Source organism: Leptodactylus fuscus, chromosome 2, assembly GCF_031893055.1.
Source record: "Leptodactylus fuscus isolate aLepFus1 chromosome 2, aLepFus1.hap2, whole genome shotgun sequence".
NCBI lineage: Eukaryota > Metazoa > Chordata > Amphibia > Anura > Leptodactylidae > Leptodactylus > Leptodactylus fuscus.
The window spans coordinates 231,371,888-231,385,559 of NC_134266.1; the positions used below are offsets into that span (position 1 = coordinate 231,371,888).

At 40.4% G+C, this 13,672-nt stretch overlaps 1 protein-coding gene across 2 annotated transcripts in view; it reads right to left on the reverse strand.

Annotated features, from left to right (window-relative positions):
- Nucleotides 1–401: 401 nt before the first annotated feature.
- CALCOCO1 (calcium binding and coiled-coil domain 1) overlaps nucleotides 402–13,672 on the reverse strand; it is a 30,144-nt gene continuing 16,873 nt past the window's right edge. For both annotated transcript variants that reach the window (XM_075265812.1, XM_075265811.1), the window contains exons 10-13: nucleotides 13,461–13,556; nucleotides 12,591–12,696; nucleotides 12,016–12,227; nucleotides 402–1,311 (exon numbers count right to left, since the gene is read on the reverse strand). In XM_075265812.1, coding sequence (XP_075121913.1) covers nucleotides 1,306–1,311; nucleotides 12,016–12,227; nucleotides 12,591–12,696; nucleotides 13,461–13,556 — 420 coding nt within the window. In that variant the 3' untranslated portion in view covers nucleotides 402–1,305. The remainder of the gene's footprint in view (nucleotides 1,312–12,015; nucleotides 12,228–12,590; nucleotides 12,697–13,460; nucleotides 13,557–13,672) is intronic.

Sequence of the window (13,672 nt, forward strand, 5' to 3'; positions counted from 1 at the left end):
GGTCCTGTAGCATGTCAACTTGGGATTCTCATCACCTATCAAATTCAGCTCTGCTACATCAGCTTCATATTTTGCATCTTCCAGTGATACTGTGCTAATTTATTTACAACCATCACTCATTACTGACTGCAAACATGTACTGCTATGAAGAGAGCTAAGCAGAACTGGCTTTGTCTGGGAGACAGCAAGTGAAACCCCGCCCACTAATTCACTAAGAAAACCAGGAAGTGAACAGAGCACACAGCCTGCAAGTTAGTGAACAGGCGAGTTGGGAATACCCCTTTAAGCTCTCCTGCTCTATAACATGCTACTACAGACTGGACTGCATTTTACATGTGACAGGTTCCCTTTAAGTCATCATTTCTTCTTCCTCATGTGGATGGTTATCTTTATATCAAGCCTCCTATCTAATGAATGTCAGAAGATCTGAAATATCCATCTTATCTGTATGAGGGTCTGCTGGTAAAATAGGATCAGGTATCAGGTTAGATCTCAATGTGCCCTCAAAAGAGATAATCTCACCCAGTTAAGAATGCACACTTGGCTGAGCTGAGTATACATGTCTATATACTGAGGAGCTCTGAAAGAATGAGTTTGGCCAATAGTACTATAAGGTCCATGGCCAAGGTAACTGTGAAAGGATACCAGAGCCGGTCACTACTTACATCTGCATCAATATTCTTTCTTCACTTTGCTTAAAATCCATTAATAAAAACTACAAGACATGATTAAACATTCAACATGTTATAAAAATACTTCACACTAAAACAAGCTTAAAGATAGACCATATATAATATATAATGACAAATATAAATCTACAGTAACTGGTGACTGATCTTAGGAATATTATTGCTGTAGGACACCACTGACTGTCCTGTATTTCCATTGACTTCTGTGCTTTGGGAACCCTTTCCCATATGTATTACAAATCAGAGCTCATCTAACTTGGTGCCACAAATATACTGTCTGGTGAATAGTTCACTATGAATGTATAAAGTGACTGGTAACATGTGAGCACATAGCGGATGATAATGCTGCAAAGGTTACACAAATATAGCTCTAGAAGACAGAAGAAATGGTGCTCAGGTCCTCTTGAAAACCGGTAGAAAACTAGCATTGATGTCTTACTCATAGTCTAGTCATTGCATAATGGTGGCTGTCTGACCATGGTGCAAAACTGCACGGGTGCCATAGAGGAAAGATGATGCAAAGGCTTTATTAGAAACGGTGATGTGACTGCATCCTTCTGTGGGGAATGACTACCACACTCTTCTACAAAACCCATCTTGTTGGGAGGATAAGAGGTTACCACTGCAAGAAAAAAAGACAACATAACATATTACTGCCATACTACTACACATACAAGCAGCCCAGTAGCCAACATATTTGTGGACCAAAGAATCTTATTTACAGGGGTTGTGCTGTTGTGGACACTTATTCCCTATCCATAGGACAGGGGATAAGTGTCCGATCACCGGGTCCCTCAGTTATCAAGAGGACAGGGGATCGAAAGTCCGCCTAAGCCTAAATGTGAATAATAATAATAAATTTTATTTATATAGCGCCAACATATTCCACAGCGCTGTACAATTTGTAGGGTACAAATACAGACAGAAAGATACATTACAAAGAAAGTCATTTCACACAATGGGACTGAGGGCCCTGCTCGCAAGAGCTTACAATCTATAAATGTGAATGGGGTGCCAGTGCACTTGTGTGCACAGTGCGTATTGTGCCTGCTCTAGTGATCAATGTGGAAATAATATGTATATATTTTATAAAGAAACGCTAAAAACAAAAAGATAAGTTGGCTACAAAATCATCTAGAAATTGGGTAAAGCTGACTATATGCGATTCATGGAACTACAGTTTCAAGACTGTAAAGTAGTAAAGTAGGCTAAGTATTTGAGATAAGGCGCTGACAACCAGACTGTGCAGTTAGTAGTGTAAGTAACAATAACTGAATATAATGTGATTATAGTGCACTGTGTGCCGCAGGATTTTATTAGACATAAAAGCGGCCTCTACTTTGCTCAAAGTGTCAAGAAATATAAAAAACACATACAATAAACGGCTCTATTCATAAATGGAAACCGCAAGACAGTGCTGGATCCATCACACAATGGACGCCAGAGGCATCCAAATGAAGCCACTGAGCTATAATGGAGTCTTTCAGGTTCTGCTGCGGTGTCAGTCAGCAGGGTGTGAGAAGTAGCACTGCATGGAGCACTGTTGTTTATTCCATCAAAACTGATCAAAGCAGATGTGAACAGAGACGTACTCGTAGGAAACAAATAATGGAAGATGATGGTAAAAGGAAAGGAAAAGCTATTGCTGCTGTACAGTGTGAGGATCAAAAACCTCTTAGAGCTCAGCTTCCTGGAATATGGGGAGTATGAGAGTCTACTACCTCCCCGAGTATACTGCCATCACCATGTTACAGAACACATTATAGTAATACACAATATTCCTTTATCATATATGTCATTTTTGTAGATTTGGGGAAAAACAACTTTAAAATCATATGCAAATGAGGCGGCTGGTGCACTGGGGGCGGGGCTTCTGCAATGGGAGCGCTGTTGCTGCTCAAGTAGAATGGTTGCTGTCATAACAGTGGGAAGATCAACTCTCACTGTACTGTATAGTGCAGGCAGGAGATGGTAGTGGTCTGAGCAGTGCTCCGGTGCACCAGCTGCTTCATTTGCATAAGACATCAAAGTTGTCTTTTCTTCAAATCTACAAAGGTGACATACATAAGAAAGGTATAATATTTATCACTGTAATATGCTGTGTAACAGGGTGGTGACAGTAGAATATGCTTGGGAGGGCTGGTAGACTCCCTTACGGGTCAATGAAATTAACATCTGAATTTTCTAGTTTCAATTGGAACCTGCCAGTCTAGTAAATAAATACATATATAACGAAGAACTAATCTTTCGGGTAGAATCACATGACTGGGAAAACTGGCCACGTGACGTCTGTTTATCGAATGTCACACGGCAGCGTTAATTTCGGTGAGTGGGGGTTTCTGAATCATTACTTACAAAATATACGTCATGTCCTATTTTCTGCTGTTTTCATGGATTACTCCATAAAAAGAAATGGCCACTATTTTCGAGTGCAAGACGACCATAAAGGCATTTGGCACGACAGTCGAGTGTCTAGCCTTACACTGAAATACTGTGGCTCCCTTCCAACCATCTCAACTTAACTGATACATCTACTAGACACAAATACAGAGACCTGTCGATCTGACCGAGCCATGTGAGAAGCCGGAGAGGCGCCACCTAGTGGACACTTCTTCCACTTTTTTCAAAACTATGTTTTTCGGAAACACCACAGGCCTCTGTGGAGTCTCTCCGTATTCTGTGCTTCCTGTGGTTGTGTCAGGATGAATCTACTGGCACCTTCCCTATAAGTAGAGTCAGACTTTAATATGGGCACGCCACTTTCTTAGCACAATAGGAGTTCGCTTGCAGCAGGCTAGTGTAATGACAATTTTGTATTTTGTTCTTTTTAAGGTTCTGCTGACATATATTATGTGCTAATACACTGGAATAGATTCTCTAGCAGTCATATACCGCTCTGTAGTACATGCCATATTGTCCAACACGATGACACCATGTTTCTGAACAGAAAAGCGGTGGAAAACTTTAATAAAACCGCACCGCAAACACGCCATCTGTGTTGCTAGAAGTGGTAGGTGGACTTGATAAGTAATGCCATTTTTTACCAGCGCGATTCCATCACAAAACTGTCACAATAGCCTTGATATATCTCCCCCTATATGTCTGTATTTCCCATTTTCATCAAGGTGCCTCTCGTTCTCCTTCCTCTTGATATTTCACTTGCTCCTCTCCTCCCCCTTTCTCAACACTCTTCAAAAGACTTCCATTTTGATTTTATCCATTACACTTGCAAATTGTGCTTCCTCCTCCTCCCTCCCCGGACCCCTATTCTTTTCCTCTCTCATAGCCTCTCTCCCTATGTCTGACTGCAGGAGAAAAGAATCTAATGATGCTGAAAATTGATTCTGAAGCGTCCTGACAATGCTGTACATCTTTCCCCCTCCTCGCCTGCCATCTTTATGGCCTCCGGCTGTAAAAGTCCCTTTTACTCCCACTGGAGAGAGGCGGATTTATATCAGAGCGCAGGCTGCAACCCTTCTCGGCTGTGCCCTATTCCAGAGCAAGGAGGGAAATGTTCTCCAAATATCACCTGTGTCTTGTCTAGGAACTTGTGACAGGCTCGGAATCAGAAATCCGCTCCTCATGTATCTTACCGCAGATAATGTCTCATTTGTATACAGTATTAAAACCAACCTGTAGGGCAAAATGTCTATTTGCTGATCATTTTCTGGTTTTGTGCGATTCTGGTGTTCCTACATTATGGATTACATCTCATGGCGTCTATATAGTGAATTTCTCTTCCTGTTATGACAAGTGTGACAACATGAGCGATGAATGGGATATCAATCTTATATTGAAATCTACAAATGTTTTTGTGTTCTACATAGGCGGGGGGCTTGCTGTTTATTCACACTTGTATTACAATTGATGATATACTGCTTAGACCTTAAAGTGGAGCCACCTAATAACTTATCAGATAACACGGATTCAGATTTTTACATTTCAATTTTTGGCTAAAAAAATAGTACATGTGAATACGACCATACACCTACCAGTGTAAAAAACTACTAATACATGTAACATGTTAAAGGCGAATTCTATTTTAGTAAGCCTCTGTGAACAGTACACAGCCTGCTTGTTTTTTCTCCATGTCTACAGACAGTTGTTCACATTGTATTTGAGTAAACACATTTGGTGCATATGTCAGATGCAGCCATAGGCCATTAATCATCTAATGGAGGCCATCCATCAGACGAGCATCACAAATGTATACCGCGGCGCAGTATGTTTTATTTGCACATTGTTGGCACTGCCAAAGTATTCCACAATATGTTTATACGGTGGTATATATCAACGGTATACATCAGAAAACTGTTCTGACATATACCATACACATCCAATGTATAGACTAAATGCAATGTAAACAGAGCCTAAGGGGAGTTTCTATGTACTACTCTGCCACAGAGCTCGTATTTGAAGAGGATGCCCATAGTACCATGTGTCCATATCAGTGCCATTGACATGTACAAAAGATGAGATCATGCCTGTAACTACCAGGGCAAACAGGCTAACAACTATTGGGGTCCATTTCTAGTGAGAGGGTGTATTTAGTGACATGACTGTGTGCATTACCATAGTACTGTGACATTACTATATGCATTATTCTTATACTGAGACATTACTGTGTGCATTTACTGTAAAATAACTGTGTGCACTGTCCTTGCGTATAAAGGAGACCTAAAGAATTATACACTATTTAATGTGTGAACCTCTTGCTTAAGGTAGTCATAGCAGAGTGGTGCCTCATTATAAGTTTTGCTATGGGACCCTATGATTACTTGTTACGCCCCAGAATAAATGGAAAGAAAATGAGAAGCAGATTACCCTATATTTTACCATAAAATATTAAGAGGAAGCATCTTCCTTAATTTCCAGCAGCCCATAGTTCCTCTTTCTCTACCTGTAGGCTTTCTCTAAATGTTCATCAGTCTGCAAAATACCCAATAGTGAGAAATAGTAAGTGCTAGTCAGAGAGGAGGGGAGAGTGGGATGCAGCTGCAGTATCTCTGCCTCTATATAAGCATGTGGGAAGAAGGGAGGAGGCACTGCATGAAAGAGGCATCTGATTGGCTCAGCCAACACAACACCATGACATCATAACAGAAGGAGCCCTCCCACTCTGCAACCTCTGAAGCAGCAGAGATGTGGAAGACCCAAAATATTTAGTTTAGTCAAAGCATTTTTGTCTGTACTACATCAAATGTTGCCTGGGGAGAACATTGGAGTCTTTTTTTTTTTTTTAATTTTAATTTAGTATTTGTTTCTATATGTTCGTTAAAATCACTAAACACAAATTCCACCACAATGCTGATACATAGTACGTCTCACAGCCAATTACACGTCATTAAAAAAAAAAAAAAAGTTATCACCAGATAAGAATCTATTTCTTTGAACTAAGTTTTTATGTTGAGGATATTTTTAAGAATTTATGTGGATTTTTTACAATTTCTATTTCGCTATATTTAACATCTTGCAATTATAACTGAGCAGAGAGTCTTCTCAGTAGTAAGGTAAGTATTGGAATGCAAAGGATGAGGGGGGGCTCAGTTTTGAGATAGGCGAGACTCGCATCTATGCCTTTTAGGCTCCACGTAGCGAAATACAGCAAAAAGACGTTGCGTAGACACATAATTTTTTTTTATTTTCTTATTGCGCTTTCACAGGGTTTTCCTCTGTGGACTTTCTGCCCTTATTATACCTATATAGAAGGCACCAGCATTCGTGCAGGTATAATTAACATGCTGCAATTTTCTGTTGCAGATTTTTTTCTGCAATTTTTTCTGGGATCAGCCAGAGTCCCAATCACTTTGCAGGTTCTGTAAATTGCTGAATTTTTACAACATGGAGTTTCAGCCTTGAACTGGAAATTTTGGTAATAAAAAGTCTGTATACTAGGAGTCTGTAACAGGAGCCAAGGAAAAGATTGTTCTTGTCTCGTATGTTGTCGAGTCAATAGTACCTCTCGGTATGCTACTTGCCAGACCGTGCAGAAGAGTGGAAATATTATGACCCTTTAAATTTAGTGTCTTTTCATTTGTAATACCTACATTGATGAATCCTCTACAGCAGATTTACTTACAGTGTCTAAGTTTTAGACTAGACAGTGCTAAACGGAGCCTGATGCAGGCTGCAGCATAGGCCACACTCTTATCCTGTAAGGCAGGGTACTAAAAGCCTCTAAACACTTGATAAATGTGGTATACAGAAGATTAGACAGTTTTCTGGTGCAAATTACTCCAGAATTCCATTATATTTTGCTTAATAAAACTTCCATAGCTGCTTTCTTTCAGTATTAGTTGTAATCCCTACACCAAAAAAACCCTGCCCCTTACATTAAAAAAAGGTAGAAGTCAAGTGAATGGGAGTTCAGTGCAGGCACCTGGCACAGTAAGACAGTCAAAGAAGTTGTGTGCCGCTTACAGTGCCCATGGCGGCTTAGAAATGGGGTGAACCCGCACCATTCTGACACGGATAAGATATCCTAAGCATAGGTCACCTATAATAGTGTGCGAGGTAACTGGAGCAAAACCACACAAACACTGGGAAAACATAGGAACTTCATGCAGATGTCTTTGTTTTCTGCACCAGTTTTCTGGTGTTAAAAAAGTTGCAAAATTTTGTGCACCAACATGTGGTGTTTTGACAATTTCTGATGCTCACAAAGCTTTTCTGCAGCCCAATATACTTACTATACTTTATGCCAGAAGTTGGTGTAAATCATAGAACAAATTTAAGAAGGCTCACTACTGCTATACTGACATGCACCTTGCCAAAACATGCACCAACTTGTTTAAGAAGCCCATGCCTCTAAGTAGATCTGGTGCATCTTAATCCAGTGCCCTACAAATTTAAGAGTTGGTCTTAATAAATTCCCCACATAAGTACCATACACTATATAAATAAATGTATATATATCTCTATCTATCTATCTATCTATCTATCTATCTATCTATCTATCTATCTATCTATCTATCTATCTATCTATCTATCATATATAATTATGTAACATAAGAGGGGCATAATGATTCTGGATGGGCTTTAAATGAAAATGATTCATTTGTTTCCATAGGCAGAATGCAGACCAGCAAATATAGCAGCTTGTATCCTGCTGATAGATATGAATTACAATGGGATGGAACTTGAAGCAAGCATGTTGGTTCGAATATCTACACGTCTAAAGGCAGTGATTCAGACAATAAGCACACACTACACAGCTGTAGTTTATAAAATTTTTCTAATATTTTAGTATACACTTTCCTGGTATAGTATAGACATTCTCGGACCAATATAACTAAATTCTGCCATAGGCACAAAGATCACAAGAACCATTTTTTAAGGGTCCACTGATAATAATGACGTGGCTTATGGGGTCCTGCTGCTGAGCAGTAATCTGCTTTTTTATGTAATGCACAGACAGGCTGATTCCTACGCAATAAAAGAAGCCATTTGAAGACACTCTCCGCTCTGAATAATATATGAGAGCCCAGAATGGGGGACCCTTAACCTAATAACTCACATTCTCTAGTCGGAGCTTTTGTATGTGGCGGTGTTCTAAAACCACCAACCAATGACCAGTAGTATAAAAAGTTCTACAACAACGATCAAATGGCAATTTCCATCAAGGTGAGCATCATTGCTGATGAGGAGGAAAACTTGAAGCTGTGTAAGGGGCATCATTGTCACCATCTGATACTTACCTGCTGCATAGATTTAAACTTTAGGTTCACACCTGCGCCCGGGTCTCCGCTCTCAGGTTTCCGTCTTCTGTCTGAGAAAATGGACAGGAGACGGAAACCAGCAGTCAGTTTTCAAACTCAATCATTTGAATGTGTTAGCAAAGTGTTCGCCTGTGAGTGTCTTCTGCCTCTCCGCGACAAAACCGTTTTTTTCAACCGGACATGCAGGATTTTGTGTGCGATTAAAAAAAGAAAAAAAAAAAAACGGTTTTGCCGCCAAGACCAGAAGACGCTCAAGGGCGGACACTGACTGCCGATTTTCCATCTCCTGTCGGCAGAATACGGAAACCCACAAAGCGGAGACTGGGCGCAGATGTGAACCCGCCCTAATATTACATTTACTGTGTCAATATCAATGAAGATCATCGGTATTCATCTTGCCAGGTACCGACAAGCTGTCAAAACCCCTGATGGTCACATTAAGTTTCTAGACAAGCGGTGCTACCTTCTCTACAGCTCCTGTTTGTCTTATACCAAGGCCCTGCAGGTTCAGGCCTGGTTCTCCTACTACAATTACATGGCAGCTATTTCTTTATTTCCGCTTGAGAATTATTGTTAAAATCTCAAGGAGTTGGGAGTCAGTTTTGAGTAAAATCAAAGCTAGGGTCGGGAAAATGATTACAGTAATTATTTTTCATTGTAATATACAATTATTGGTATTGTCTATTTAATTAGATGCAGAGCTTGTTGTCTATTTGCTATCATAGGAATTCATTCATGAGAATGTGAATTAGAGGAGCTTTACTGCTTGTGTCTTTTATGACGCAGCCGGAGTAGGAGTCTGGAGGAGGCGGACGGTGCCTTGGCCTACTGACTCCACAGCCCTGGCTAAAATCACTCAGAAATAAATGAATCATAACCGTGATTGATCAGTGTAATGGGATTAGAGCTTTGTGGTAACTTTACATTTAGTATGATGATCTTCCTTTAACCTTTTATATGTAGAATGGTTTTATAAAGACAAGCCGACATTTTATATATTCAGTTCGGCAGACACTGCACTTAGACACAGACCCACCACTTATTATGTGCTGCCCCCTGGGTCCTGGCTGTAAAAGGCCTAACATAAAATTACCAAGTCTTTTAAGACTAAAACTATATCAGTTCAAGGTTTCTGTATAGAAGACGAGAGATCAATCCGTGGCTGAAACAACCTCCCCGAATACACAAGAAGTGATGTGAGTGGAACAGGTCTTCTCCCCTAGCAGTGGATGTAATCCCAACAATCAATAAATCTAATCAAACAAGTAAGCGGTAGAGATCAGGTATGGGTATGGGAAGAGTAATGGCCATATAGGAGCCGTATGAGCTCAGTATGTTTCATTTCACAACTGGTGATTCTCAGACAGCCAAGTGTTACCAAGGCGTACAATCAGAAATGTACCGCAGTAAGTGTGCTGCATGTGATCATAAATTGCTATAACCTGCTTAATGGACCTGCAAACTAACTAGGCATGGAGGTACATTTCATTTGACCCCTGACGGTTGGCACTTCCAGCACGCACCCCACACTGGAGATTTATAGGCACTCTGTTCTTGCACGGTCTGTACAGAAAGACATAAGGGAGATGCCTACCTGCAGAACAAGGAGGTATCTTTATACTCTACAGTATGAGAAAGGTGTTTCAGATGTAAAGACCAGCACTGGAGACATATAACTGCAAAGGACAGGGATATGGTAGTACAGAGTGTCGTAAAAACAATGTGCTCAAACTACAGAGCAGATGGGTGATAGAAAACAAGAAAGGAGAAGCCAGCATGAACAGATCAATGATTTTGGTTCCAGCTGGAGACGGCAATAAGCAAATTGCTTGTACTAAAAGCTCCAGAATGTGGAACTGCTGCTCATGTGGAAGAAAAGCCTGATCCTGGCAGCAGAAGTGTTACACAAAGGTGATACTGTAAGTGCGGCCGTTCACTTTCAGAACATCCTATTAGGAAGCTTCAGAAAATCTACTGAACATTAAAAGTTAATGCTTTGAGATGTCCGCAGAGCGCTACGCTATCATTCGCGCCGTGCTATGAACTCTGTGTGGCCGTCAATGGCCAAAGATCTTAATTTGACGCACAGGGAGTAGCTGACCGCCCGCTGTTTCCTGTCCTTTCTACTCTCTCCGTCTTTGTTAGTTTTAATGTACCTGAAGCTACATATGTCTACTGCCTACGGAGGGAAAAGTGGGGGTAGGACCTAGACAGAGACTTGTTTCTGATGGTAAAATTGACAAAGTGCATTGGCAAGCTGTCAGCATTATCCAGCAAATGTTCCCCCTGAGGACCTACAGATAAGGCAAAGGTGAAAAACAAGGAGCTTAAAACTAGACGTTCTTACAGTATATAAATTAAGAATATTAGTAGGTAAAAGCTCTAGAGGATGTGTGCAAAACTGAACAATTACTCACAGTGACATGGCAATACCTAATGGCACATGCTCCTATTTATTTCTGATGCATTGTGGGGGTATTGACTCTCACTGAAGAGATATAGCAGTGTACGGAGACTTATTTATAGACAATGCTCCTTGGGAAAAAGTGTGGTCAGGGTAGGTCTAGAGTAGGCTTCAGGCCAAGTGTGGGTCCTAGGCTCATTACTGGCCCCAAAAAGCTGAAGAGCTTGCACTTCAGGACAGATCCAGGGAGTGCGAGGAGGTGTCTGGGTCTGTCCTGTTACTCTGAGTCTTGTGAGACTGTATCGTACTTATTTGTTGGTTTGTGTGGCTGTTAGTAAGCCACATGTATAGTTAGCTTATTATTACTGTTTAGTTAGTGCACAGACAAACAGGGTTTTGTTAGTTATTTTTTTTGCCTGAAGTTAAGGCTGTATTTTAGTTTGCTTATTTTTTTGTGTCTGATGTAAAGGTTTATTTACTTTGCTGGGTTTTTTTTGTAAATAAACTGGTTTGCTACAAGATTTGTGTCCCTGTCTGACTGGTTAGGTCCGCACCACTGCCTCTATCGAGCTACCTTTCCCACAGTATGTATATTTTTACTTGTAGTATGGGAGGAAACCAGGGAACTTGAACAGCATACAAGCTCCATGCAAATGTTGACCTTGATCAGATTCAGATCCAGGACTCCAGAGCTACAAAACAGTGCTAACCAATGAGCCACCATGATGGGGCAATATCATTGCCTTGTACCCATTAACCAATGGCTCCTTATTGCACCTTTGGAATTTTAAGGGAATGTCAACAGTGTTGAAGCTGCATTACTGCCTTGTTGTACTGGAGTCATGGTGTAAATTCTACCAAGCTTTTGTGCATAGTTTGCATGTTCTTTGGATTCTTTAGACAAGAATATTAAATTGAAAGCTCTGCGGGAAATATAAACTATTGCGGACACAACATTATTAATACACAAAATAGTAAATACTGTACAGTCAATATAAAAGTAATAGTAAATAAGTAATGAACTCTGTGGTCATCTACCCATAATATCTACCTTACCAATGTGGTTAGGGTACGTATGGAAGGGCACCTGTGAACGTTTCAATCTTTGGAATGCTGATCATTTATTTTACATTGATGTCCGTCATATGCTGTTCCATAAATCATAAGTGTCTCACTTTCATTGGCATAGGCTGCATATACTTACCGAGTCAGGGCTGTCTTCAGGCAGTGGATGTAGCTGGCATGCAATAGGTGCAGGTTGGTTGATCACCACCCTATTACTCTCTTGTGAGAAGACAGGTAATTCTGAGGAAAGCTGGTCACTCATTTTGTATGGGTCTTCCTGCTGAGGTAGTCTCATGTTTTCATCAGACTCATCATCTGAGTCGGGGGGTCCTTGCATTGAGTTTGCTGAACCTGTGTAATGTAAGTAATAATGTCTTATAGATGTAAATATTTCTTCTCTGCGTTCTGCCAACAATCTAAGACTAACATCCCATGTAATTCAAGCCTCCCATTTCCATCTCCAAAACTTCTCGTGCTGAACTAACGGTCTGGAATTTGCTACCCTGGACAATCAGAGTATTACCCAACATCCACAGTTTTAGCAAGTACTAAAAACACAACTTTTATACAGGCCTGTCACATTTTATAAATTGACTGCTGTCCTTTCAACATCACTATTCGTCAGAACATCATCCATTCATTCAACTGTATTTATTACTTGTAATAAATCTAGTAATAAACATATTTATTAATTTCTTGCTAAACAGGACATACTTAATACTGCTGAGGTATCCTCTTGGACCACTCGGTCCTCTCTCCATTTCTCATCTGCAAGTTTGTCTAGACGTTCCTCCAGTCTTCTCACATATTGCATCAACTCCTAAACAGGCAACAGAAGAGCGTAAGGAAATCTAAGGGTATGTTCACATAGAATTTTTGAAGCTGTTTTTAAGGCATCAAAAATGCCTGAAACCCTCCTCCGGCTCATTTCGCTGGGAGGCAGTGGTAGATTTTATCAGGTAGCAGAAAAAAGAAGTTTCCTGCTCTATTTTCAGGCAGATTCTGCTTAAAAATCCCATAGGGTAGGTCACACGGTGGAATTTGTGCTGAATTAGCGGTGGATTCCACCCCAAAATCAGTGTCAGATTGTGAACCAGGTGGCCAAAAATGAAGAGGAATTTAAAATGGATGTGCGCCTCACATTCCTCATTATTTTCTGTGTGAACATACCCATAAAAATGAAAAGGAGGCAGAAAAAAAACTCTCAAGAGAACTTTAGGCAGTTTTTGCAAAAACTGCTTCAAAACCCCAGAGGTTTTGTGAAATAGAGCCCAGTGTGGTAAGCAAAGAAACACTTCTAAAATCTGTTCCAGAACAAGCTTCTGAAGCAGATTTTTTTCTGCCTGACAAAAAACTCTGTGTGCACTGACTCTATGGGAGCCTTCACACGGAGTAAACGCATGTGTATTTTTTGCAAAATACACGTGTAAAAATAAGACCCTCATTGACTTCAATGATATTTTTTACACGTGTAAAATACTAATAATAATAATAATATTTTGCAAAAATACCCGCGCGTTTGCTCCGTGTGAAGGCTCCCTAAAAGTAACAAGAAGAATGGGAGTGTAGTAGTAAATGGCTCACCAGTCTTTCCTCTCTCATTTGCTCCTTTTCCATTTGTGCAACCTTCAGGGCAGATTTCAACTCACTCAACTCTCTCCTGCTCTCCGATAACTGCACCTGGATAGTAGAAAGATAATAAATTATACACTTTGCATTATTCCTGTTAAGGCTCATGTACTGTACATGGCAATGCAATAGGTGGACCTTGTATGGGGCAATGAAAAAAGGATCTC